The 22,752-nt window shown below is 42.8% G+C and overlaps 1 protein-coding gene across 1 annotated transcript in view; it reads left to right on the forward strand.

Moving 5' to 3' along the window:
• The window catches only part of NPLOC4 (NPL4 homolog, ubiquitin recognition factor), a 51,858-nt gene that overhangs the window by 9,790 nt on the left and 19,316 nt on the right, over positions 1 to 22,752 (forward strand). Inside the window, exons 4-12 of the mRNA XM_081849700.1 lie at positions 3,589 to 3,771; positions 5,997 to 6,045; positions 6,807 to 6,901; positions 7,631 to 7,754; positions 9,013 to 9,192; positions 14,482 to 14,568; positions 16,717 to 16,788; positions 18,144 to 18,270; positions 19,755 to 19,915. Coding sequence (XP_081705826.1) covers positions 3,589 to 3,771; positions 5,997 to 6,045; positions 6,807 to 6,901; positions 7,631 to 7,754; positions 9,013 to 9,192; positions 14,482 to 14,568; positions 16,717 to 16,788; positions 18,144 to 18,270; positions 19,755 to 19,915 — 1,078 coding nt within the window. The remainder of the gene's footprint in view (positions 1 to 3,588; positions 3,772 to 5,996; positions 6,046 to 6,806; positions 6,902 to 7,630; positions 7,755 to 9,012; positions 9,193 to 14,481; positions 14,569 to 16,716; positions 16,789 to 18,143; positions 18,271 to 19,754; positions 19,916 to 22,752) is intronic.

Genomic DNA, 22,752 nt, shown 5'->3' on the forward strand with positions numbered 1-22,752 from the left:
TCAGGTTTACATGGGTTGAATAATGAGCCCATTGGAAATCTGTGCTTACCCACTTTTGTTTAGAAATGTAGTAGAAGCAGCAAAAGCAGTAATATTTTACCATCATCCTGGAACGATATTGCCAAGTAGGTAAACCATTTTACAGATAAAAGCAGAACACCAGAAAACATTGTTTTTAGTAATAAAACGATCCTATTGTAGCATCTCGGACTTTCTGACTAACTGTCTTCATTACAGTTAATAGAATAAACAATCTTTCCAAATCTTTCCAAGAATAAACAATTAAAAATAAACCCAGAAAATAAAAATATTATTAATAAAGTAATTTCAGTGTCATTAAAGGAATTCCAAACTATACTATTGCCTTAGAGTCAGGAGTAATTTTGACTGCATTCAAAGAAATAGTTTGCAGTAAATTAATTTTGTCTTTGACCCATCTCATCAGATCTCAGAAAAGACGTCAATTTTGACATTAAAATGAATTTCCAACCTTGATCCATTCATTGATATTAATTACTAAAGGGGACTTCCATTTCTACACAAGCAGCATTATTCCAGGAACTGTCATGTTTGAAACTAGTTCTGTATGTATTCTATTAGATATTTTGTGTAATTTAATCGTAATAATAATAGAATGGTATTTCATATCCCAATACACTGGTTGTTTTCTGACTTTTTTGCAGTAAGCCACATTTCCATCACATATGAAAATGGTCTCCTGGTTCCTTCCTACACCTCCAACACATTTTTGCATTGTTTCTATTTTGCTTAACATTACAGGACTTAAATACCAGTATTGCCTTACAGTAGTTTCCCCTTATTGTTATAGTCTATGAGAATCTCTGGCATAAAACCCAGACTCTCACGGAGATATTGCTACCAACACCTTGCACCACTAACCCAAGCACATTAGTTCACTTGCTCAAAAACAGTTGATATTTTCTGGATAGTAGCCTTTTCCAAGTGCACGTAGCTTCTTATTTTTTATTATTTTATCTAAATAGAGCACTCCTTCTCCAGTTCTTAGTGGTCTGAGTCTGCTAAGCTTGGATGTTTCTGTTTAGGAGAAGAAAAGTTAGGCTTGGTGTAGCAAGGTTCTTTCCAGAACCCTGGCACAGAGCCGGCTCAGCTATTAGGCAGACTGAGGCGACTGCCTCAGGTGGCAGAAGCCCGCAAGGTGACAGAAGAGAGACTGGAACAGAAGAGACACCAGAAGCAGCCGAAATTGTGCGAGATATTGTTGAGCGTGCAAGATTTCAGCAAGATCTTGCCTGAAATTGGTGCTGTTTATCTGCCAGCAGTGAAGGTGGCAGGGCAGGCAGAGAAGCAGCAGCAGCAGTAGGTATGGTGTTGGCAGCAGGAGGGCAGGGCAAGATGACACTTCCTGCTTTTCCTCAAGCAGCAAAATGGGATGTGCTGCCCTTACCCTGGTGAATAGCCTTCCCCCTGTCTGCTGTTCCTGGTAGCCTATCAATAACGATAGAAGGGAATGTGCTGTTTCGAAGGAGAATCTGGAAAAGCTTTTATGTTTTCCATGGCTTCTCAGTTGTTCCATCCCTGATTGGGGAGGAGAGATGGGAACATCTTTAAAATGTAGCACAGGACAGAAGTTGAGTGATTGCCCTCTGTTGGCTCATCTTGGGGAAACTGCATCACCGAAAACCACGTCTTTAAAAAAGCAGCATCATTGATTGGCGTGAATTAGAAAGAAACATCATGCAGAGAGCCAGAGATTCTTTTAAGATTGCAGTCCTCTGCACAGGTACTTGAGCACAACTAGATTTAACTTCCAAGTTGGCATGCACACGAATGCTCTGTAACTGATGCAGTGGAACCTTGGGTTACAGACGCTTCAGGTTACAGACTCCACTAACTCAGAAATAGTACCTCGGGTTAAGAACTTCGCTTCAGGATGAGAACAGAAATCACACGGTGATCACGCAGCAGCAGCGGGAGGCCCCATTAGCTAAAGTGGTGCTTCAGGTTAAGAACAGTTTCAGGTTAAGAACAGACCTCCGGAACGAATTAAGTTCTTAACCCGAGGTACCACTGTACTGATTTAGGCTGGATTTGGAGCTCCTGCTTGAGGAAAGGTGGGAGCATTTCCCCCCCTTCAGCCCCCTATGCCCCCCAAAAAGTTGCTCTGAAGGGTTAGAAGGACCATTCTACAGGGGACTACAAGGGGAAGGGAATGGGTAAAAAAATTTCTCCCTTCTTCCTCCAGTAGGAGCCTTCATAAGACCTTATTCCTTCTGGATTAGAAAAAGCCCTTCCCTTTGCAGAAGGGACACTCTAGATCCAACCCGTAATGTATAGTGCTAATGTCAAGACTATAGAACAGGCAGGTGGTCCCCCAGGCCTCTGAATCTGGGCTCCTGTTCTCACGTAAGCCATACCCTCTTACCCCTAGGCTCTACCCCACCAGTCCTGTTCCATGGTGAGTGGCCATGCAGGAGAAAATAGCTTCCTGTAAGCACCACTTATGGGACGCGGGTGGTGCTGTGGGTTAAACCACAGAGCCTAGGACTTGCCGATCAGAAGGTCAGCGTTTCGAATCCCTGTGACGGGGTGAGCTCCCGTTGCTCGGTCCCAGCTCCTGCCAACCTAGCAGTTTGAAAGCACGTCAAAGTACAAGTAGATAAATAGGTACTGCTCCAGCGGGAAGGTAAATTGTGTTTCCGTTCGCTGCTCTGGTTCGCCAGAAGTGGCTTAGTCATGCTGGCCACATGACCCGGAAGCTGTACGCTGGCTCCCTCAGCCAATGAAGCGAGATGAGCGCCGCAACCTCAGAGTCGTCCACGACTGGACCTAATAATGGTCAGGGGTCCCTTTAGCTTTACCTTAAGGACCACCTGGTTTGTTGCTGTGCACTGAGCCTCTTCGCTTGAGCCCCTTTCTCAAAGCTTAGTGAGAAAGCCAAGCTACGAAATGATAGTGAATAGTGTGTGTGTGCACATGCATGATAGAGAATGAAGTGTATGTGTGATTTGGCCATGCCCACTTTCCCCCAAGAAAACCCTGCTTTGCCGGTGTGTGAAAAGGATTCCACATCCTGCTATGAGTTGCCCAGCCTCCCCGCACCAAGTTCATCCCAGCTGCATTCCTGTCTGTCTGCAAATATGGGAAAGAAGGTCCGTGGGAGTCATTCTACCTGTGTTCCTTTCCTTTCTGTACATTGTGATTGCCGGCACCAAAAAGGTAGGGAGCAAGCAGACATGTGATGGGATCACTGGAATCCATTGCGTGACTCCCATTTGCCCATGTGAGTGTCTGGCTTCTGTATATGCGGCCCGTCATTTCCCACCAGGTGCAGCCCTTGGAGCCAATATGGCGAATGTGTAGGCTTCACATAATTGCTTGTGAATTATCGACACTGAGGCACTGGGGTAGGGTGGTACCTAAGTATGAAAGTGGTGTTCATTTTCATAATTGAAATTTCATAATTTCCATTTTCTCCAGAGTGGCTGGGGAAACTCAGACAGATGGGTGGGGTATAAATATTATTATTATTATTATTATTATTATTATTATTATTATTATTATTATTATTAGGTAATGGTTTTGTCACATTTTTGTCTCCAATTATAGGCATGGGGATATGCTGTTTCTCTTTCCCTCGAGTCCAGCTGGCTCTTCCTCTGAGAACATGGATACGTCATCGATGTCTCAAGGAGTTCGCCCTCTAGGTGTTCCCCAGGTGGTAGAAGATGAAATTGACCAGTACCTAATAAAACAAGATGGAAAGATTTACAGGAACAAAGATCAGCAACAGTAAATACCATTGCACTTTCTCTCTGGACTTTATAGAGCATTCTCAAAGTTACCTAATATTACACGGGGACATTTACTGTTATAAGCTTTTCCAAACCTAATTAATGTCAATCCATTCGATTCACCTTGCAGCACTCACTCTTCTCAGATTGCTGGCAAGCAGGTCATATGAAAAGGGACCAGGGAAGGGGCTGTATGGGTCTATTTCAAGGTTCTTTGTCAGGGGATAAAAGGTCAGGATTTTAAAAGTGGGGATTGCTGCATTGATATCTAGCCCAGATAGTGAACATAGTGGTAGGGACATCCTTAAGGAAGCCAGCCTCGCAGTTTGAGAACCCTTGTGAAAAAGCTACCAGTTCTGTCTCTGTGCTGTCCAAGCTGTAAATTAGTCGTTTATACCACAGCGGTTGTATGACTTGACTCAGTAATATTTATTTTATTTATTAGATTGATACACCGCCCTTCATCATAAGATCTCAGGGCAGTTCACAGAATAAAATACTGGATAGAAACAAGCAAATAAGTAAAACACAACAGCAAAACAATAACCCCCTTCCCACAAATGCATTTAAAAGGCTATAGAATATTAATCGGCCAAAGGCCTAGTTGAAGAAGGCTGGCGCCTCAAAATATATAATGAAGTTGCCAGGTGAACCTCCTTGGGGAGAGCATTCCATAAATGGGGAGCCACTACAGAGATGGCCCGTTCTCGTGTTGCCACCCTGGAGGAGGAGGCACATGAAGAAGGGCCTCGGATGATGAACGCAGAGTCCAGGACAGTTTTATCTGGGGAGAGGTATTGTGGCTCCGAGCTGTTTCAATACATACTGTTACCCAGTCAATACAGAATTTGCAAAAGTTATATCGTGTAGTATGTTAATGGACGATCCCCACCGCACCCCAATAATAAATAAACCATCTGTAATATTGTAAGGTAATGTGTATGGTGCTGCAACAGCCCATCACTCTTGCACAAAAAGTGTTAGTGTTTTGAAGAACTAGCCTTGCTAGTCGTCGTCACACTCATTTGAAGTTGGTTCAAACATTGATGTTTCTATAAATACGAAAAACAATAAAACTCGCATTACAGAAAGGCTGTGTGTATATTTAGTTGTCATTTCAGAGAAGCTGTGAAAATGGAACCCAGTGCACAGAGTAGCAGGCGTCATGATTCTAGAGCCTCTGCCTGGATTTATGTCTTTCTGCTGCCTCTTTTTCTTTGAGTTGAAATAGCCACATACCTACAGAGATGTCACAGGTTTTGTCAATTATGTTGAGACTCCAGCTTAGAGTTACCATGTATTTCCTTTATGGAAGCTTTAAAGAAGCTTGAAACGCTCAGCTCTCAAGAGGAATATTGAAGACGTCCCATGGTTTGACCTGTGACTGGGAAGGGACATTGTGACTACCTGTTGGCCACTTGTTCCCTGTAACGATCATCCTATTGGTAGTAACTCGCAAAAGAGTTGGCCTTAAAATTTAAAAATGGCATGGTTCAATTTAAAATGTAATGGCTCCGTTTTGCCCCTTTATATGACCTTCCATACATGTGAATCATTGCTTCGGTGAAGATCAAAAAGTGGAAGCCCTTGAATAGTGAACTTTTGTCTAGACATTTTTAACAGCAGTTCAGTGATAAAAATTGTGCTCATAAAACCATCAAAGGCAAAATTCTCTGCTCTTTTGTTAAGAGACTATGCCTAACTTTTCCAACATATATTCCTGGAGAATGTATTATGTTGTTGCTAGCAATAGCGACAGACTAACATTTATTAAGGAAGGAACCAACAGTGAACCAAGAAACTGATTCTTAGAAGGTTATATGAGTGCTGAGCGCTAGAGCTTTATTTCATTGAATGAGGATGAGGTGTTTCTCATTATCCTTTATCAGCTGGTATACACTGCACCTGTCCTAAAAAAATAGCCAATCTGTGTATTGCAAAAAACTATGGTGTCTTAATTCAGTGCTCTAAATAATTAGTTTCTGATACCTGGTGGTGAAAATTAAAGCTAGATGATACAGTAATTTAATTAGCAGATGTAGGCTTCTCTGATATGTTGATGTCAGACCATTATGATGATTATTATTTTTAAAGCAGACTTGCTGCTGGTTTTTCCAGTTACTTCTGTTAAATTTGTTAACTCCGTAAAAATGTATGAAAACTTCAGAGTGTTTTTCGGCTTCTAGGGAACATGGTTGTTGACTTTTGTTTCTCTTTACACAGATGTCGACATGGCCCGCTGGGCAAATGTGTGCACTGTGTACCATTAGAGGTAAGGAGTAAAACTGTAGCTGCTATGGTAATATTTTACTTGTTAAAATGTGTGTCCCCCCCCCCCCGAATATAGTTGCTTTAATGGCAGCAATTGAGAGGACGCTGCTGAAACATTAATGTGTCCTGTCTGTGCTGATAATGGCCAAAGAGGCTAAACAAGTCCCTTGGATATATCTTGTCTGGGCAGTACTTGCATTTATCAGGCTTTTGACATCTGTTTTTTCTGCACTAGTGGATTGAGCAGGCTATATCACTAAATGCTCAAGCAAAGCTCTCTCTCCCCCTGCCCTCACTAAATTTGTGAATTCGTTTGCAGAGGTGCACCTCAGAACTACTTGTGCTGTATTCTTATATACTGCAACAGTTCTGATTATTATTTCCTTTCTCAGTTGTGTAGAGATCTTCTGATAGAGACAAACGGGGACACATTCACCTGTGCCAGAGTTCTCCAGGCATGCTTGATCACTTAGCCTTTAGCTCTGCCAGTTAAAAAGAAGAAGACTATTCTACCCATGAGACAGGTTGGGTTTCTGAAGACATTTTGAGTGGGGCTCACACTTCTACTGTCTGGAGAAAGGCCTCCACCATTCTTGTCAGGCTAGTAACAGCTGTGGAAAAGAAGCACAAAGCTTTTTGATTGTTTCCACATTGAATGCTAGCAAAGGAGTTCGGACAAAAACATCCATTTGTTCAGTGATCAATGTGTTATCAAGTAGGTGTCTGACCTGGTTTTCCTTTATGCATTTCTTTTTTTGGCAGCCTTTTGATGAGGATTATTTAAACCATCTGGAACCCCCTGTGAAGCATATGTCATTCCATGCCTACATCAGGAAACTGACCGGAGGCGCAGACAAGTAAGAAACTTGCACCTTTTCTTCAGAGAAACCTCTTTATAGATGATAAAACAGAATGTGAAAATCCTTAAGATTATTTATAGCCGGGGAAACTAATTCACTTCAAGCAGTGGCAAAAATGTAATTTTCAAAACAGTTTTGCAGAGGGGAGGAAAGATTGAGAACATCGTAGTTATTTCCCTCCCTTGATCAGCAGATCTTTTCCTAAACCAGGACCACAGATTGATGCCATTGGCATAGTTTTGTGAAGGGAGGTTGCATTTATTTAAGTCAGTGATTTGTGATCTCATATACATTGCAAGAACACTGCAAGGACTCTGTATACGCGCAAAAGAGGTGTGAAACATTCATTGCTTGCTAAGCATCTTGTCTTTCCATCACAACGAAAGCAACCTGCAGATGCTCTAGCTGATGTTAATTTTTCACGCACAGACTTCAGTCCATGTGTTGCTGAGTCCTGTATCCCTGTTTCCTACATGTCTTGACATTTTTGCTAATGCCAGCTATAATGAGGGGAGAGAGGTTGACTTCTGCAATGCACTGCTAGTTACACCCCCCCCCCCCAGATTTACACTTGGGCCTGGGACATGTTGTGTGTGCAACTATTAGAGCCCCAAGCCTGATGAAATGTTCTGATCTAGTGTCTGTTGCACACCACTCAGCATAGGCGCTTCTTTTGTTTTTATAAATATTCGGGTGGTAAGTATGTCCTTTGTTTTCCCTGTTTAGGGGAAAGTTTGTTGCCCTTGAAAACATTAGCTGCAAGATTAAATCTGGATGTGAGGGACATCCCCCGTGGCCAGAAGGCATTTGCACTAAGTGCCAGCCAAGTGCCATCACACTCAACAGGCAGGTAAGATCAGAACAGCAGAGGCATTTCTTATGTCTGCTGTTTTTCTTGTTGGAAACGAATGTCCAGCTTAGATTTGGGTTTGTTTTTCCCTTGGTGTAAACACGGTTGGTTAGCTTTTGCACAGGGTGAAAGGGACATGTTCTTATTCCTTGTAACTGGAGGACTCATGTTCTTGGCATGAGATAGGAGAGGAGCCTTTAGTGGATTTGAGAACCACCTGCTCAGATTTCTTAATGCGATCACAAAAAGCTGTGGACTTGTAAGAATGGAGTAAGTGGTTGGTGAAAAGGGATCTAGGTGTTACTTTCTTTGAATTCCTGTAATGTATATTGGCTCTGTTCAGTCATAATTCTCAACTGTGATTTAGATTTAATGTGAAGGGACCTCAGGCTTATAAGGTTTTGCTTCCTGTTCCTTTGGGTCAGCCACAGCGAGGGAGTTTGCTTCCATTTTCAACTAACTGATTCATTATGTCCCAAGTCAGGTATACTGGTTATGTGATTTGGGAGAACAAGCCAGCTTAACCAAGGTTAATGACCCTGGCTTGTTTCTGTAAACTGTAGTTAATGTTAACCATGGTTTTAGCTTTGACTATCACAGTCATCCATGGTGAACTGAAAATATAAATGAAAGCTTCCATCTTGTTTCTCATGGCTCCATTGGAGAAGGAAGACAAATATAATATGTGAGTCTAAGGCAGGCGTTGGCAAGGTTTATCTTGTCTGGGCTGGATCAGTGCCGCGGAGATCCCTCTGTGGGCAAGATTGCGCGAAATTTCCGGTGCTGCAGAAGTGAGTCCCCACTGCGCTGTGCCAGTTTAGTGCAGCGCACGAGCGGGCAGCTTGGTTCGGGGCAGCTTGTGGGCCAGTCAAACGAACTCCGCAGGCTGCTTCCAGCCCATGGGCCTTAGGTTGGTAACCTAAGGCTCATATATAGCACTAAACAATGGTTGAGCATTAACAGCTGAACTACATCTCTGATTTACCGTGTGAGAACTATTGTGGTAGGGGGGATGGGTTTTGAAAAAGTGGTAGAATAGTAGGGACAAACGATTTCTCCCCACTGTTTCCCTCACTGATCCGTAGCCTATACAGCCTAAGCAAGTCTGTTGAGAATCAAGAGGTGTCAGTCTGTGAGACAGAATTGAATTAGAATATAGCAAGCTCAGATCTTATGTAGCCTGGGTGACTGTGTTGAACATCATTGATCCTTATCAAAGGGCTTTGTTTGATACATTATTATGCTTTTCAAATGGCAGAAATACAGGCATGTGGATAACATCATGTTTGAGAACCATACAATTGCAGATCGTTTTTTGGACTTCTGGAGAAAAACGGGAAACCAGCATTTTGGGTACTTATACGGGAAGTATACAGAGCACAAGGACATCCCTCTAGGTATCCGAGCTGAGGTTGCTGCCATCTATGAACCTCCACAGGTAACAGATACTCCGCTGTAAAATGTCTTGGTTTGCTCCATTTGGAAAGGCGCCTGGGAAACAAAATAGACCTTAGCACTTGCTGACACTGGAGTAAAACTGTCAACTTTAAAGCATGCAGCTATTTTGTGGTGACGAAGCCTCTCCACAAATGGCACATGTGTCAGCTTTGTGACTTTATAGTCCTGATACTGTGCATTTATATATGCAAGTAAGTTCTCACTGAGCTCAGTGGGGTCTACTTCTATGTAATTGTGCATGGGGTTATGACTCACCGTATTTCAGAGGCGAGGCAGTGGTACTGCTTCATACCCCTGTCTTGCCCACAGCATTTGTAGCCATCTCTGCAAAGAACCTGTTTATTGTTTGCTTTGGCCACCTTGAGAGAAGCTACTACCAGGGCAAACAACAAACAGATCACCGTATTTTTCACACTATAAGACGCACCAGACCATAAGACGCACCTAGTTTTTAGAGGAGGAAAATAAGAAAAAAAATATTCTGAATCCCAGAGACATGTTCTGTTACATATGCTGACTGTTTGTGGGTGTGGGTGGGTGTGGAGTACACACACACACAACACACATAGCTGCACGAAGCCTCTTCAGTACAGGGGGAGCCTTCATCCCGCTGCCCTGAAGAGGCTTTGCGCGGCTAAGCCAGAAGCTAGAACAGCGGGAGGGATCGCTGCACAGTGATCCCTCTTGCTGTTCTGGCTTCTGGGATAGCTGCGCAGCCTGCATTTGTTCCATAAGACGCACACACATTTCCCCTTACTTTTTAGGAGGGGGAAGTGTGTCTTATAGAGCGAAAAATACAGTATTTGCAAATATGGCTGTGACTGCTGTGGACTAGACAGATTGACTGGGGCGAGGGGGCAGCAACAACCTCTTCTTTTCCCCTTCTCAACAGAGCTCTAGATGGCAGAAAAGAGCAATTGAAAGAGGCTCTGATCTTATGAATATTGCACGAAGTCCCATTGAATTTGATAGGATTTAGAGTGCAATCCTAATCACGTTTACTCAGAAGTCTTGTTGAATTCAAAGGAACTTAACTCCCAGATAAGTGGGCTTCATTTTGCAGCCTTGGGGAGCAATCCTAATTGACCTTCCCTTAGCCTTGCAGTGCCACCAGCATATCCTCAGCCTTCATCACATGTGAAGATGTTGGGCATATTGTGGTGCAGTGATTGGGCCCAGTGCCTTCTGGATTCCCACGGATAAAAAGGTGGCAGGGGAGCTCCAATGCTTTGCCCTGCTGCTATTGAACTATAGTAGATTATGGTGGACTGGAAATTTTTGAAGCTGTACGGTCATATAAAGTCGCTAGGTGGCACTAGCAGCTGGGTCTCATAGCTGCAAGATGAAGTGGAGTAGTGTGATTCAGATGAATGTTAAGGGGGAACTACAACTTCCCAACGGAATGGAAATTTCTAGTAGAATAAATTTGTATAAATATATAATTTTCTAAATTAAGGTAAGGGAGTGTCTACAGGACCAAGCGAAAACATTCCTCTTTAACTAGGCCTTTTGCTGTTAAACAATCTATATAGCCTTTTCAATATGGATGTGTGTTATTGCACCTTTTATTATTATGTTATGTATTTTGTGTGGGTTTTTTTGGTCATCTGCCCTCCGATCCTTGAATGAAGAGCTGTATATAAATTTAATTAATGGTGATGATAGAGATCTGGTTAGATCAGTGGTTCATGAATTTTTGTTTGGTTTACTAGCCAAGCTCAGTCCTTCTTGATGACACCCATTCTTGTGACATGCACAGAGAACTCATGAGAGGGTGTTTTCCTCTACGGCTGGGCTTTTGCAAAAAGTGCAGGCAGCACCTTTCTACTGCTCCCTCCTGCAAAATCTCAACAGGAACAAATAAAAATTAACTTTTATCTTCCTCTTCACTGAGGTGAGGGAGAAGTTTTTCTCCTATAAGCTGGACTTTTGCAGAAAGCACTATTTGTATGCTATGGCTTCTGCCAATGTGAAGGGAAAGAAACTATCCCACCGCCATGACAGACACACACCAGACTCCCTTGCAAAAAAAATAGGGGCCATTTATTTCCCTGCTTATATGGATTTTTCAGGAGGTAGGAGCAAAAAACCTCTGCCACTTTACGCAAAAGCCCACCTTTCAGGACAGAATCCATCTTTCCTTTCTTCCCCATTCTTGGAGGAAAGGAAGCGTTGCTTCACTCTCACAAACTGAGTTTGGGTGAATACAGAGGGGTGTTCACCGGATGAAAACAAGGCGCTTGCTGTTGGCAAGGAGGCAAGTTGGTTTATGCAACCTTGCATTGGACAATCTTTTGTAGTTCAGATTGATTTAACTCCTTTCAACTGATGCTGCATCAAACTTAACCCAGCTGACGTATTCGCTTTAGAAGGGCATTTCTGGATTTGAAAGCTGCAAGTGATGGAGAATTTTGATCAGCTATTAAAGAGGTTGCTATGATTATCATCCTTGTTCAAAACTATTATTATTATTATTATTGTTATTATTGTTATTGTTATTATTAATTTATTACTACTACTACTACTACTCCACCCATCTAACTTGGTTGCCGCAGCCACTCTGGGCTGCTTTCAACATACATAAAAACGTAATAAAACACCAAACATTTTAAAACTTCCCTATACAGGGCTGCCTTCAGTTGTCTTTTGAAGGTTGTATAGTTACTTATCTCCTTGACATCTGATGGGAGGATGTTCCACAGGGTGGGTGCAACTACCAAGAAGGCCACTTGTCTTTATAGTTTCTCTGCCCAGTATTAGCATCAAAATATATAGCATTTTCCACCATGCAACTTTAACATAGTGACCCGAGAGCAGCAAGTGAGGATACAAGGACCAAGTAGTTTTCACAGTACTTACTAGTGTATCAGGTTGTAGTTGAGGAAAGAGGACAGTCTGTTGTCCTATGATCCTCCTTTGGCCATTTTATAAAATGCTGTCTCAACATATAGTGGTGACCTTGGAAGTGTTGGTGGGGAGCTCCTACTGAGGAGGGAGCTCCTTGCTTATGCATAAAATATATGTCTGTTGGGTGATTTGAGACATGCAAGCAGTAATAATTCATTGGTGCGCTGTTCAGTGGCAAGATTCATGAGTTTCTGTTAAGTTGCAAAATAAACTTACATCAGCGCCCTTGAATCCTCTGCACACCATGAAGCTAAGTGTTGAGCACTTTGTTCGCTTGCCAGTTTGTGTGTTTTGGTATTGCATCATGGTACAATGTGTAGAAACCAACAAGCAGCCGTGCTAGAGGGGTTGTTCTCTGGTTTTGTGGCTCCTGTGTGATTTATCAGAGCTGCACTAATGCTTGTTCAGCCCAAGATAAATAGATAGCGTCTACAGTTCCCATTTTAGATTCGTGATGATTGGCAGCTATTATGTCGCTGAAACCATGTGAATTAAAAGCATTGAGTTTGGAACTGATGCAAACACTATTGCTGTGATTTGCAAGAGAGGCTGTGTTCCTTGGTATCCTGGCAACCCTTCAAGATCTCTGCTGGCTTGGCCAAAGGCCAAGAGTTACAGTAGATCTGAGACATCCTTGATCCAGTTCAGTTGCCCTGTTAGTTGAGATACCACCTGATTTAATGCATCTGTTTCCTCAACAAGAAAACTTTGGGTGGAAGGTGTAAAAATAGCTGATGTTGCCTGTCAGTTAAAAATACAAGCTTATTCTTTCTGGAAGAGAAAAGCCAGCTTGTCAAGTATGTAACAGAATATGGTAGTAGAGTTCTAAGGAGGAAGAATGGGAGGTGTCAATTCAAAATATTGATGGAGGATGACTTTTGATTGTTCCCCTACATGTGTGTGTGTGTGTGTGTGTGTGTGTGTGTGTGTGTGTGTGTGTTTGCAATTAGAACAGTGCCACAGCAAAAAGTCAGCCGGGCTTTCTCCCTGATAAGTTAATTATTTACTTGCTGATGAACTTTCACATGGGAAAGCATTCAAAACAGCACCCCCACTATTCAATCTGAAGTGGTACTTGGTCAGTAGAGCATGAGACTCTTAATCTCAGGGTCATGGGTCAAGCCCAATGTTAGGCAAAATACTTAGAGAAAAACTCTGACTCTCAAAGCATGTTTGAGAGAGAATCCACAATCCAGAGAGAAGTCTCTGCACTCCTGAGATATATTCCTGAGTGCTTTCCCGCATTTTATGCTTCCATATGGCACAGAATTTGACTTTTGAGATAGACTAGCTTGAATGTGAGGTGCTTATGGCAGATTTTTATAGCATGCGAAGGGAAATTATCACTGTTAGCTGCCTGTTAAATTTTCGTATCAGTATTCATATAATACAAATAATGAATCAAGATTAAGGGGAAGAATCGTAATTAAAAGTTTAGTCTTAGGAAACACATATCGTACCATAGGGTGGTTCATAAGTATTTGGAAAGAAAAGAGGCTTCTAATAACTATATAGAATTATTGAAAATTCAGCCTTCTGTTTTCAGTCAGATAAGTAGGAAGCTAAGGAGCAAGGCAGAATTAGATAAGAGTGTTGAAGTTGGAAAGGGAGGAGAGACTAGAAGATAAGAAATCTGTAAATTAGAGACTAGAGAATAAAAGGTTGTGGGTCAGGTGGCTTAACTTAAAATTAATTAATACCTTGTGACACATTAATGTCCATCCATCAAAAAAATATTGCTGGGTGCCCTATATAGGTAAGGAATCCAATGTTAAGCAAACAGTCATGGCGAGGGTAAAATTGCCAATGCGTGAGATACTAGAAGGATTTCTAGATCACAAGCTTTAAACACAATTTGTAAGAGGCTTTGTTTTTTAAAAAATACTTCATTTGCTCCTTGCTTAAGAAGATTTGATGCAACCCCAATGGGGATCACAGCTGGGCAGAGTGCTGCTGAGCTCGGGTCCTGCTTCTGATCTTCCTATGGACATCTGCTTGACCAGTGAGAACAGAATATTGAACTAGATGGGTCATAGCCTGATCCTTCAGGCCTCCTCTTAGATTTTTACGGGTGAAAGAATGTAGGTTTCTTTACAGTTATGTGTTGGGAAATGACTGGTTTTCATAGAGAAGCATAGCTCATTGTTTGTTCAAATTAATATTCAATAGAACCAGCAGTCAATAGCCTGGTGTCACACGTATCAATGTAACTGCAGCGAGACACAGCAGCTTGTCAATATTCATTCTCCTGACATTTCCTATCGTTTCTTTCTCGGGAACGATACATTTTGTCTCCTTGGGATGCTAAATGTCCACCCCTGTTTGCAAACTGGTTCTCTGTTGCTTTTCTCTTTATTTTCAGATTGGTACACAAAACAGTCTGGAACTCCTAGAAGACCCAAAGGCGGAGATTGTGGATGAGATTGCAACCAAGCTGGGCCTGAGGAAGGTAATAAAAACGTGTGTGGGCCAGGATATAGGAGGAAACCTTTGAAAGGAGCTGGAAGGTTGGCAAATGTACGGGATCTGGTTTGCTGGAAGCTAATTGGGCTAGTGTTGTTTCAGCATGCAGGCTGTACTGGAGGTTTTGTGACCTGTGCAGCTTTTTTCTGCTGCATAGTCCTGAGCCAACATGAAACTGAGTGGAAAGTGTGGGTTGGTGTAGTTAAGCAGATCTGTGTTGCCAGTAGCACATACAGATGTGGTCGCATAGTTTTGAATTCCTCAGTCTGCTGATCAGGCTCCTGCTTATCAGCTGTTTATTATAAAGGCAGGTGAAGGAGGAATCTTGGTGCAGCACCTTAAACAGTGCCCCAGCTGTGCTTTTCTGATATGACTGGGGTAGAGAAGATTTCCCCTCTTGGAAATCATCTCCTTAATCTGCAGACTGTCAGCTTTTTAATAAATTCTGACACCACCCTTACACAGATGCCTTTCAGATCCATACTTAGTTTTCTTGCCTTTATGAAGATACTGCTTGTGTTGCAAAAATAAAGGATAAAATACATTGCTTCCTCACCCCCTAATAATAATAATAATAATAATAAATTTTTATTTATACCCCGCCCATCTGGCTGGGCCTCCCCAGCCACTCTGGGCGGCTTCCATAGAAACCAAAAATACACTAAAATATCACACGTTAAAAACTTCCCTGAACAGGGCTGCCTTAAGATGTCTTCTGAATGTCAGGTAGTTGTTTATCACTTTGACATCTGCTGGAAGGGCGTTCCACAGGGCAGGCGCCACTACCGAGAAGGCCCTCTGCCTGGTTCCCTGTAGCTTTGTTTCTCGCAATGAGGGAACCGCCAGAAGGCCCTCAGCGCTGGACCTCAGTGTCCAGGCAGAACGATGGGGGTGGAGACGCTCCTTCAGGTATACTGGACTGAGGCCGTTTAGGGCTTTAAAGGTCAGCACCAACACTTTGAATTGTGCTCGGAAACGTACTGGGAGCCAATGTAGGTCTTTCAAGACCAGTGTTATATGGTCTCGGCCGTCCCCAGTCACCAGTTTAGCTGCCGCATTCTGGATTAGTTGTAGTTTCCGAGTCACCTTCAAAGGTAGCCCCACGTAGAGCGCATTGCAATAGTCCAAGCGGGAGATAATCAGAGCATGTACCACTCTGGCAAGACAGTCCGCAGGCAGATAGGGTCTCAGCCTACGTACCAGATGGAGCTGGTAAACAGCTGCCCTGGACACAGATTTGACCTGTGCCTCCATGGACAGCTGTGAGTCCAAAATGACTCCCAGGCTGCGCACCTGGTCCTTCAGGGGTACAGTTACCCCATTCAGGACCAGGGAATCCTCCACACCCACCCGCCCCCTGTCCCCCCAAAACAGTACTTCTGTCTTGTCAGGATTCAACCTCAATCTGTTAGCCGCCAAAAAGGGTTGAGTGGGTCATATAGGGCAGATTAGTCATTCAATTTGGGTTTATATAAGGCATCTGTGTTTAAGATACAAAACAATTTGTTTTTGTTTGAATCTAGCCTTTGTTTTATCCTGGTTTTATGGTTATTTTGCTATACAGATCATCACTAATAACATCTACAAAGCATATCAGGTTTAGCTCTTGATATTTGTTGCAAGTGTAACAGCAACATCTGAACAGCAACTGAGTGCTTGAACAGTGAGCAATGGATATGAATACTGTATGGATCTACATTTCAGAAAGGCTTGCACTTATTTAGCATGATCAAGTGGGATTCAGGAAATAGGAAATTTGAGAGGGTTCCCTTTTAGATTAACCAGCATAGAAACTTGATACCTTGAGAGCACTTCTGTGAACTGCTTTTGACTCTACAGTGTGGTCACAGAAAAGTAAATGCATTTTTATGGGCGAGGTGCGGAGGAGAATCCCTGCAGTCTCCAGATATTTCCGTAAGGAGGCATAAAACTGCCGGTCTCACCAGTTGTCTCTGCAAATGTGTGAATTGTATTCAAATGAGGTCTGTGTAGCTAAGGGAGTAATTTCCTTCAGGCTGCTGTTGAGCAGGCTTTCTCAAAGAGCTTCCTCTAGCCAAGAACATTTTGTACCAATGTGGGAAGGTCACCTTAAAAAAAAATGGTAGAAGAATAAAATGAGCATTTGTGTTTTAAGGTTGGCTGGATATTCACAGATCTGGTCTCAGAGGATACACGGAAGGGGACTGTCCGGTATAGCCGGAACAAGGTGAGAAGCGAGCATTTTCTTTTTTGTCCTTGCACTCTTTTATTTGCAGGCTTTGAAGGGGGAAAAAACCACCTTAAGCAGAGAACTATGTGCGTAGATTGATGCCTTGCTTTTAAGGGTGGGCCTTGTTTATTAAAATTAGAATAATGCATGAGTTTGGAGGGAATTTAGAGGAGCCATGAATGATTTAGAATGGAGCTTTGTACGGATAGGATGTCAGGATGGTTTGAAATCTGTCTGGATTCTTGGATACCTGGCGAAGGTGCACTACAAACACAAAATCCTAGTTCTCTTTCCCTTAAATACGACTTCACTTCATCTTGCTTGTTTTTAAAATGTTTCAGCAGCGCCAATACCATAAGATCCCATTGTAACTTGTTCTTGTATCTATCTAAGCTTACAAGACTGTTTTTTTTTACCTTCCTTGATTTTCCAAATCTCCCGCAGCTGTGGTCACAGGAAGCAAGCTCTTATTCTGCAGTTTGTTTCAACCCAGCACATAGCAATGTTCCACAAACCTGATTATTGTTAATGCTTCCCTCTGCTGGATAATTTCTGTCTAGTTTTCCTTCTGTCCTTCTGAATCCTCTTTCTAGACAGACTTAACACATTTGCTGCCCTTACTTGGACCTTCCATAATGAATTATCTCAACCAACCACTATTCTGTGACCATAACCAAGTACCATAAGCTAATAGCAGGCTTTGCCTACTTCCACTATAGTGAAAATCAGGCAGAAATCTAAAACAGCCTGCTTGCTCATGATGAAGTACACCCCATTGCATTATTCATTTTATAGTTTGATCACACATCGGGGAAATTAACCTTTCATGGGGAAGTTATTGTCTGGGTTCTCCTTCTGCCCTAATTTTGCCACCTCCGTTCTTTACATCAACCAGATGTGAGCATGAAGACCTTGGACCATATGTCAGGCTCAAGATGTTTTTCACCTCAGCTTGTAGACGTTCGTTAGATTCTGGGCAATCTTAACTTCCGCGAATCTGAAAACCAGTAAATTTTTTAGTTGTCATAGTTCTAAAGAGAGCTCATAAAACCTGTGTCCTAAAAGTTCAGCGACCAGAAGCCAAATAAACTTGCCTGATTTATTTCTCGTTTTAAAAAACTCCTTTAAAAACCTTGGTTTTCCTAGTATGATAGGAATTGTTTGCTGAAACTAAAGTTTTGCAGGTTGTAGTGCCTATGCGTAGTGATGATTTTCCAAGATGGTCATCTGTGCTAGATTTAGAAGTTACTAATCCATGCTTCATTTTAGAAAGCACTCCTGGGTTACCTTAAATGCCACTTGTGCAATGGCTCCGTCTCTTTAACAATGTCTTGCCTTCTCGCCTTCTTTAGGATGCTTATTTCTTAAGTGCAGAAGAGTGCATCACAGCTGGGCATTTTCAGAATCAGCACCCAAACATTTGCCGCCTGTCCCCAGATGGTCACTTTGGATCCAAGTTTTTCACTGTGGTGGCTACAGGTAAATCAAAACAAAATGCAACCTCTTTTGCAAACACCTGAAATGTTTCATAACCCTCCACCTCCACTCCATTAAAGCAGCAAGCTTTTCAGAAATTGAGACCAGTAAAAGAAAACAGTGTTTTTGGCCATGAGGTGGTTTCTAACTGCATGTGCTTAGGAACCCTTTGCAGGCTAAAAAAAGCCCGCAAACCCAGAAGCACTGGGGCATGCATGTGTGCCCTTGCCCCCACTTCAACTTTAGTTGACGAGGAAACCTCCTTCCCCTCCCCAAAATGGAGTTTGGTTATTTGGAAATGCTTATGTTAATAATGTTAAAACCGTATGTTTTTTGTGTGCATGAATTAAAGCCAGTCATTCTGCCTTCCCATTACATCTTATACTGGGGTGGGAGGTGCAGTTGCTGATAAACAATATGCATCTTTCCTTTTCTTTGGTTTAAGAATCTCCTTGACAAATGCCCCTCCATGTGCAATATTTAATAAAGCTTTTCAGTGGTACCTTTTGCTAAGACGAGGACTGTGTGAGATGAAGCTGAAATCTCCTGATTGTATGAGAAAGTGTTGCTTAGTGCTGCACGCACAAGAAAAGTCTACAGCACAACATAAAAATCACAGTCGCCTGGCCTGGCACTGTACTGTTCTATGATAATGGTGGAAACCCAGTAAAACATAAAACTATTTGCGGATGTAAATGTATAAACTGCGCAAATACATGTGACCTCTTCATTGTATGCAGTCATTTATGTGACTTCTTAACAAATCCCCTCTATCTGGATACCTCTCTTGGAAAGTTGTGTACTGTTTGCCATTTGAAACTCTTAAGCCAATACAGGCTCAGAAGAAGAGTCCTTTGTACAGTCATACCTCGGGTTGCGAGCACTGTGGGTTGCGAGTTTTCGGATTGTGGATCACACCGAACCCGGAAGTACAGTGGTACCTTGGGTTAAGTACTTAATTCGTTCAGGAGGTCCGTTCTTAACCTGAAACTATTCTTAACCTGAAGCACCACTTTAGCTAATGGGGCCTCCTGCTGCCGCTGCGCTGCCGGACCATGATTTCTGTTCTCATCCTGAAGCAAAGTTCTTAACCTGAGGTACTATTTCTGGGTTAGTGGAGTCTGTAACTCGAAGCGTATGTAACCTGAAGCGTATGTAACCCGAGGTATCACTGTACAGGAACGGGTTACTTCCAGTGTTCACGCATGCACAGAAGCACAAAATGACATGTGCAGAAGCGCCAAATCGCGTTACGCGCTTGCGCTGATGCGGCGCTGCGGGTTGTGAGCACTGCAGGTTGCGAACGTGCCTCCCGCATGGATCACATTCACAACCCGAGGTATGACTATACTTAAGGCAGAAAATCTGGATTTGAACTTACATTTATTGGCTCAGCGACATCTTATATCCATTTTGAGTGTGCTACAACCTGTGTACATATATACCTTCTCCTTCTTGAGTGTCTTAAAGGTACCTTTTATCTCCAGGTGGTCCTGACAACCAAGTCCACTTCGAGGGCTACCAGGTATCCAACCAGTGCATGGCTCTAGTACGTGACGAGTGCTTGTTGCCATGCCGCGATGCTCCAGAGCTTGGCTATGCAAAGGAATCCAGCAGTGAACAATATGTGCCTGATGTGTTCTATAAGGCAAGTGTGGATAACCTCCATTGACATGTGGTCCTTTCCCATTTCTGGGAAAGGGGTATGGTTCACTCTCTTCTGTAAGGTAACTAAACAGTAGTGGCAAGCCATGGAGGGTAGCCCTTTCCCAATACTTAACGTCTGGAATTTCCTTCTGCCCTTGGGAGGGTGCTTAGCCTTCTCCTGAAAGGCTGTTGGAAGCCTAGGCTAATGGGTCTTCATGCCCAAACTAGCTGTCAAAGAAAGGGGTGCACTAGCTGTTCTGTCATCTTTCTCTGGGTTGATTGCTGCATGGGCAGCAGTTTTCCTGGCACCCCCTTCCTTCCTCTCCTACCTAGCTCTGGAGACAACCTGTCTTGTCTGCCCAGTGCATTGGAAGGTGTTGCCACTGAGCCATATCTCCTGTCTACATTGGCATGTTTGGCCCATGTTGTTCAGAGCAGTGCATCAGCGTTGGGGAGCCACCTAAGTCAAGATCCTGCCATGGCTCCACAGTTGCTGCTTTTGATGTTGTCTCTATCGGATCCACAACAACACCTCTGAACCTTGAAATTATAGGGCAGGCATAGGCAAACTCGGCCCTTCAGGTGTTTTGGGACTACAACTCCCATCATCCCTAGCTAACAGGACCCAGTGGTCAGGGATGATGGGAATTGTAGTCTCAAAACATCTGGAGGGCCGAGTTTGCCTATGCCTGTTTTAGGGGGTCATCAGAACAGTAAGCTGTTGTATTGACTGAGTATAAATTGGAGCATGCATTTTTGCACACACACACACACAAGCTTGCAAACAGCAGTTCAGCAATTTCCCTTTTCTTGAAAATCCTCCTATCATACTCCAGATCCCATTCAGCTTCAGTCAGAGGTAAGCTACTTTGTGCCCCCTATCGGGCCCTCTGAATTAATGATGCCACTTGTGTTTGGCTGTGACTGCCACCCCTCTTGTTGACTTCGGATTCCTGACTAATGTTTGCTGTTTCCTTTGCCCAATTATGCTTAGGTGAGATGCTCAGTGAAGCAAAACGACGCAGCAATAAAAGCTGCAGGTTTCTGACAGTCAGCGAGAATAGTTTTTGTTACGTAGGATATACTTATAAGACACCCGGTGAGCAGCATCAGTTGCTGCATAGTGACAAGTAGCAAAATAGAAAACGTGGATTCAGAGAAGGTAAATTTCGTGGTGGGGAAAGAGGGAGGATGAGAGCTTTGAGTGGAGAACGATGTAAGAAAAGGCACAGGTAGATCCAGAAGATTGGGCAGCAGGTAGGATATAAATAATTCCTCTGTTCTGTTAGTACAAGCAGACAGCATTTTTCTTCCCCCCTTATGTCTGCCTTATGTGTTGCTATTCAAGAAACAAAAAATTTGAGATATTTTCAGTACTTCACTTTGTGTGTATGTGTGCTTTCCAAACCAGAAAATTCTGAAGCAGACAAATCTGATTACTCTCTTCTTTTTTTAGTATTGTGGTTTTTTTATCCTCTCAGCAAAAGTCTCCCTAAGATGGCAGCATTTTGTAAGCAGTAATTAGTATGTGCAGCCGACACCCAATGCACAAAGTGTTGACGGTGGCACTCCGGAATGGGAATTTACTAAGGCCTCCGCTATCAGTCCCACTTCTGTTTACTTGTACAGTGCGAAGCCATTTTGTGTAGGGTTCTCACTTACACTTTTCAATCCGGCAGTACAGAAATTTCCAGCTATGGCTTGTGACTCAAAATTACATTGCTTCTACTTTCTTTGAATACAACCTTGCCTGGCTATATAGCTGTCACTTGAATTGATCACTGAGCCTTTAAAATTCAGGCTGCTCAGAAATATACTCTGGAATTCAGGCAAGTGTTTCAATAATCCTTGAGCCAGATGCAACGTAATGAAATCACTGGAAAGTTTAGTAAATTCTGTGTTTAAGGACCATTTGGGCCTTGATAAATGTGGAAGACCTGGCTCTTTAGACAATACTTTATCACAGATTTTGTGAGTGACAGTTTCATAAAGGATCGTTAAGACATTGTCTTGATGCCAGAATATCTCTGGTAGGTTCTGGCCCTGTTAGAATACGAAGCACAGCCTTAGTCATCAAGTACGGCTTTTCTTATTTTATTTGGCTGGTTATACTTCTATACTTTTCAGTTCCTACCTTGTACAGTAGGGGAGAGTTATTGTTTATGCCATATGACTTTATGACAACTTAGCGGGAACAATTTGTGGTCACCTTTTACATATTCAGAAAGCAAGAGATCCGCATCCATTCGCAGAAAACATATGAGCAAAATAATCCAAAGGTTCTGAGAATAAAATGTTTTCTTTTTTGAAGTCCATTTAGTGCATTTTGAACTTTTCACTCTGTCAAGGTTATTTTACCGTTCTTTTCATAAAAGGCAGGTGTGTTGAACCGAAGGTGAGACTGTCTCAGAAGGCTTGCAAATGCCATTTAATGGGGAGCTGCTGCAAGGATGAGCTCACATATGTTTTCCCTTCCTTTTAATATACGCTAGTTGGCTCGCTTTGATGCAGTGCTTATCTGGGGTGCTGGGCTGTTGGCCCAGAGAGGGAAGCTATCTGTAAGCCTTGGATAATTGCCACCTGTGCCCTCATGGCGCCAGGTGGATTGATGGGAGGTTCTGGCCAAACTGATGCATGCTATCATTTGTATAAGTAATGAATGAATATTTTTCTGGGTGCAGACAAGTCATGACGGCACCTCACTGCTGTGGTGTCTGACCCACGTCTGTAGTGGCTTTGTGGGGTTTGCAGGCTGTGTTGAAAGCTTACATTTCCCTTTAATATAGCACTATTCTGGCGTTCTTGACATCCTCCTTTGGTATCCCTGCAGCAAACCAT

This window comes from Podarcis erhardii (assembly GCF_964252035.2).
Source record: "Podarcis erhardii genome assembly, chromosome: 2".
Classification (NCBI taxonomy): domain Eukaryota; kingdom Metazoa; phylum Chordata; class Lepidosauria; order Squamata; family Lacertidae; genus Podarcis; species Podarcis erhardii.